The sequence below is a fragment of the Cebus imitator genome, unplaced genomic scaffold, assembly GCF_001604975.1.
Source record: "Cebus imitator isolate Cc_AM_T3 unplaced genomic scaffold, Cebus_imitator-1.0 Scaffold15, whole genome shotgun sequence".
Classification (NCBI taxonomy): Eukaryota; Metazoa; Chordata; class Mammalia; order Primates; family Cebidae; genus Cebus; species Cebus imitator.
Genome location: NW_016107330.1, coordinates 1,677,672 through 1,682,894, shown reverse-complemented (window position 1 = coordinate 1,682,894; position 5,223 = coordinate 1,677,672). Strand labels below are relative to the sequence as shown.

Genomic DNA, 5,223 nt, shown 5'->3' with positions numbered 1-5,223 from the left:
CCGCCTCGGCCTCCCAAAGTGCTGGGATTACAGGCTTGAGCCACCGCGCCCGGCAATTTTTGTATTTTTAGTGCAGATGGGGTTTCACCATGTTGGCCAGGCTGGTCTCAAACTCCTGACCTTATGATCCACCCACCTTGGCTTCCCAGCGTGCTGGAATTACAGGCGTGAGCCACCGTGCCCGGCATTTTTTTATTTTTTGAGACACAGTCTCTGTCGCCCAGGCTGGAGTGCAGTGGCACAATCTCAGTTCACTGCAGTCTCCACCTCCTGGGTTCAAGTGATTCTCCTGCCTTAGCGCCTCAGCGTACCAGGTAGCTGGGATTACAGGTACACACCAACACACCTGACTTAATTTTTGTATTTTTAGTAGAGACAAGGTTTCATCATGTTGACCAGGATGGTCTCGAACTCCTGACCTCAAGTGATCCACCCACCTCGGCCCCCCAAGGTGCTAGGATTACAGGTGTGTGCCGCCACACCCTGCCGGATTTTTTTTTAAATACAGGTACCCAGGAGCCAGCCTAAACCTAGTTAGGTAGACGCTGGGGTCAGGGTGCCATGCTAGGGAATGTGGTGTTGGAGTAGCTGGTTTCACATCCCAGTACTGTCACTACGACTGGGCCAACAGCTTAGCTTCTCTCCTTGTGTTTTCTCTCTAGTAAGACTGGGATAAAAATAGTATGGTTTCATTCAAAGGAATTTTCTCTTTGAGACAGGGTCTTGCTCTGTTGCCCAGTGCAGTGGCATGATCATAGCTCATGGCCTCCTCGACCTCCTGGGCTTGAGCAGTCCTCCCACCTCAGCCTCTCGGGTAGCTGAGACTGCAGGTGTGCACCACCACACTGGCTATTTTGTTGTTGTTTTTAATTTTTTGTAGGCCAGGTGCAGTGGCGCATACCTGTAATCCTAGCACTTTGGGAGGCCAAGGTGAAAAGATTACCTGAGTTCAGGAGTTCCAAACCGGCCCAGGAAATGTGGTAAAACCCTATCTCTACAAAAATTAGGAAAATTAGCTGGGTGTGGTGGCATGTGCCTATAGTTCCAGCTACTCAGGAAACTGAGGCGAGAGGATCACTTGAGCCCAGGTGGTCAAGGCTTCAATGAGCCATGACTCTACCACACCAAGCTGGGCAACAGAGCCAGACTCTGTTTCAAAAAGATAAAATAATTAATTTTTTATAGAGACAGGGTCTTCACATGTTGCCTAGGCTGGTCTTGAACTCCTGGGCTCAACCAATCCTCCCACCTTGGCCTCCCAAAGTCCTGGGATTACTGATATGAGCCTCTGTGCCCAGCCCCAAAAATATTTAGTGAGCCCCACCCTATGCCTGTCGTGGTTCTACGCGCTGGCGAACAAGCCAGACACAGTCTCGCCTCTGACAGAACTTGTATTCTGATGAAGGGAGGCAGGCAAAACCGGAAAGCGTATCAGACAGGGTGGCATCAGAGAGTGATGGGAGCAACTTAGATTGGAACATGGAGGAAGGCCTCTTTGAGGAAATGATTTCTTGCTGTTTTGTGTTTGTTTTGCTTTCATTTGTTTGTTAGTGTTTGTTTTGAGACAAGGTCAGTCTCAGTCACCCAGGCTGGAGTGTAGTGGTGCGATCTCAGCTCACTGCAACCTCTGCCTCCTGGACTCAAGCGATCCTCCCACCTCAGCCTCCCAAGTAGCTGGGAACGCAGGCATACTTCGCCATGTCTGGCTAATTTTTATATTTTTGGTAAAGACAGGGTTTCACCATGTTGCCCAAGCTGGTCTTAAACTGCTGGGCTCAAGCAGTCCTCCTGCCTCGGCCTCCCAGAGTGCTGGGATTGTAGGTGTAAGCCACTACACCCAATGACCCTTTTTCACAATGTTAACAGTAGAAGAAAATTGGAAAAATCACAGGCTTTTCTCTTGATTCTCAGCCAACCATCACAGTAGGTAACTCTGGGAAGTGGATGCAGTGAGTTCTGAAATGAATGTATTTGAGAGGTTGAACACTGTGTTTAGAAAGTTCTTGTAGCCCAGGGCAGTGGCTCACACCTATAATCCCAGCACTTTGCGAGGCCAAGGTGAGTGGATCGCCGGAGGTCAGAAGTTCAAGACCAGCCTGGCCAACATGGCAAAACCCCATCTCTACTAAAAATACAAAAATTAGCTGGATGTGGTGGCACATGCCTGTAATCCCAGCTACTAGGGAGGCTGAGGCAGGAGAATCGCTTGAACCCAGGAGGCAGATGTTGCAGTGAGCCAAGCTCATGCCACTGCACTCCAGCCTGGGTAACAGAATGAGACTCTGTTTCAAGAAAGAAAAAAAAAGAGGCCAGGTGTGGTGGCTCATGCCTGTAATCCCAGCACTTTGGGAAGCCGTGGCAGGTGGATCACTTGAGGTCAGGAGCTCAGGAGCAGCCTGGCCAATGTGGTGAAAGCCCGTCTTTACTGGGCCAGGTGTAGTGGCTCACGCCTGTAATCCAAGCACTTTGGAGGCCAAGGCGGGTGGATCACCTGAGGTCGGGAGTTCAAGACCAGCCTGACCAACATGGTGAAACCCTGTCTTAAAAAAATAAAAATTAAAAAAAGCCTGTCTTTACTAAAAATACAAAATTAGCCGGGTGTGGTAGTGCATGCCTGTAGTCCCAGCTACTCAGGAGGCTGAGTCAGGAGAATCGCTTGAACCTGGGAGGCAGAGGTTGCAGTAAGCCAACATCACACCATTGCACTACAGCCTGGGTGACAGAGCGAGACTCCATCTCAAAATAAATAAATAAATAAATAAATAAAAATAAGAAGGAAGTCCTTGTAGATTTCTCAGAGTCTCTGTTCGTTTGTTAGATGCTTGTTGACGTTCCCTGCTCAGACCTGGCACAGGAACTACGCCAAAGTTCTGCCACCGTCCAGGGGCTGCAGCACACACTCCAGCAGGTGCTTGACCAGAGAGAGGAAGCGCGCCGGTCCAAGCAGCTCCTGCAGCTGTACCTCCAGGCATTGGAGAAAGAGGGCAGCCTCTTGACAAAGCAGGAAGGTAGGACTCCCGAGAATTCGGGGCTGATGGAGGTGTCCCTCTAGAGGACACTGTATTTGTAATGCAGCTAGAGACACTGCAGTCACGGCGGCTGGGGTGCTGGAAGGGCTTGTTCCTCTCTTGCCTGGCCAGTTATTCTGGCAGGTTGGTCACGTGGCTGTAGGGTCACTCCATGTCTGATCTGTCTCGTGCCTCCTTTGCAGAGTCCAAAGCTGCCTTCGTTGAGGAGGCGGATGCAGTAGACAGTGGTATCAGCGGAGAGGCCTCCTCGGATGTTGCACTGGCAAGCCACATCCTTACCGCCCTGAGGGAGAAGCCAGCTCCAGAACTGAGCTTATCCAGCCAGGATTTGGAGGTGGGCGGAAACCAGGGTCACTGAGCTACAGAGAAGGACCTGCCCTGGGATGTAGTATTGTCGTGCAGAGGCATGTGGGGTCTTTTGTTCACCTCTGCAGCCTGTGAATCCTAGCTGCCAGTTTGCCTATAATATGCCAGAGCATCTACAAAAATCTCATTAATCTAAATCAAAATAGCTTTAAAGAAAAATGCATATACTTCCTCAGATCATCTAACAGACTCTGGTCCAGGGTTGGTAATGAAGTGACTGTTCCTGATAGGGAAGAGTAGTGGGGCCCAATCTTCCGAGATGGCTTCTGGCTCTTTCCGTGGTCAAAGAAGATCCATAGTCCATCCTGAGGTCTGTTAATGTCACATGAAAAGCCAAACTTGCGGGAGTCATCGCCTGCTGCCTAAGACCAGAGAACCAAAAGCTTGAGGAAGGGAACCCATCAAGGCGGGTGCTACTTCTGATTCTTTGTCCTTGTCCCTGTCACAAGTGCCTCCCTGTTATAGATAGAAGGGAAGGAAATGTTTGACTTGAGCTTGGCTGCATTTCCTGAGGGTGGAGGACTTTGGGGTCGCTCCAAGTAAACTTTCCAAGGACTTCTTCCTGTCGGTGTAAGAAAAGGCCCATGCCAATTGATGGTAAAGGAAACCTGGCATTTCAGTGTAAAGAGGCAACATAAACGGATACTGCCTCATCTCACTCCCCAAAAAAGACTCAGGAGAGCAGCAGGTGAGGCGCGCACAATGCCCCAGTTCTCAGGGGTTCTTATTCTTGCTGCAGTTGGTTACCAAGGAAGACCCCAGAGCACTGGCTGTTGCTTTGAACTGGGACATAGAGAAAACGGAGACTGTTCAAGAGGCCTGTGACCGGGAGCTCGCCCTGCGCCTGCAGCAGATGCAGAGCCTGCGTTCTCTCCGGAGCATCTCTGCAAGGAAGACCTCACTACCTGGAGAACCGCAGAATCCTAAGCGAACCAGACAGGATCCCACATAGCAGCTGGAAGTGTGCCAAGGAAACGTGCGACCCTGTTTCTGTTATCGGTATTCACCCGCAGCCTGAGCATTTGACTACCTATGTACTACTCTGCCCCCTGCCTTAGAGTGTGTTCCAGAAAAGCTATTCCAGGTCTCAACATACGCCCTCCCACCAATTCTGTTCTTTTTTTTTTTTTTTTTTTTAATTTCAGCCCCACCAGCTTTAGGACTTCTGCCAATTTTGAATGATATAGCTGCACCAACGATATCCCACCTCCTCTAATTACATATTCTTATGTTCTCCGTTCAAAAGTAATTGGTGGCGACTCTGGGTGCACTGCCTGACATTTAGCCCTGCTCCACATGGAACAATTTAAAAAAAGAACAAGGTTGGTTTAGCACTGAAATCTTTGACATGATCAGTTTAGAAAAAGAAAAAAGGAAGGTTTGTCACACCTTTTATGTTTTAAAAAAAATAAAAAAGGAAAAAAAAAAAGGAAAGGCCGGGCGCGGTGGCTCACACCTGTAATCCCAGAACTTTGGGAGGCCGAGGCGAGCGGATTACCTGAGATCAGGAGTTTGGGACCAACCTGGCCATCGTGGTGAAACCCCATCTCTACTAAAAATACAAAAATTAATTTGAACCTCCGCCTCTGGGTTCAAGCGATATTCCTGCCTCACCTTCCTAAGTAACTGGGATTATAGATGTGCACCACCATGCCTGGCTAATTTTTGTATTTTTAGTAGAGACAGGTTTCACCATGTTGGCCAGGCTGGTCTTGAACTCCTGACCTCAGGTGATCTACCTGCCTTGGCCTCCCAAAGTGCTGGGATTACACGTGTGAGCCACTGCCCCTGGCCAGAAAAAAAGTTTTTAAATAAATAAAGTAATTGT

The 5,223-nt window shown here is 49.2% G+C and overlaps 1 protein-coding gene across 1 annotated transcript in view; it reads left to right on the top strand.

The window, feature by feature from the left end:
• DFFA (DNA fragmentation factor subunit alpha) overlaps positions 1–4,753 on the top strand; it is an 11,013-nt gene extending 6,260 nt beyond the window's left edge. The window contains exons 4-6 of the mRNA XM_017503826.1: positions 2,819–3,008; positions 3,212–3,363; positions 4,135–4,753. Of these exons, the coding sequence (XP_017359315.1) occupies positions 2,819–3,008; positions 3,212–3,363; positions 4,135–4,347 (555 nt within the window). The 3' untranslated portion in view covers positions 4,348–4,753. The remainder of the gene's footprint in view (positions 1–2,818; positions 3,009–3,211; positions 3,364–4,134) is intronic.
• Positions 4,754–5,223: the final 470 nt, after the last annotated feature.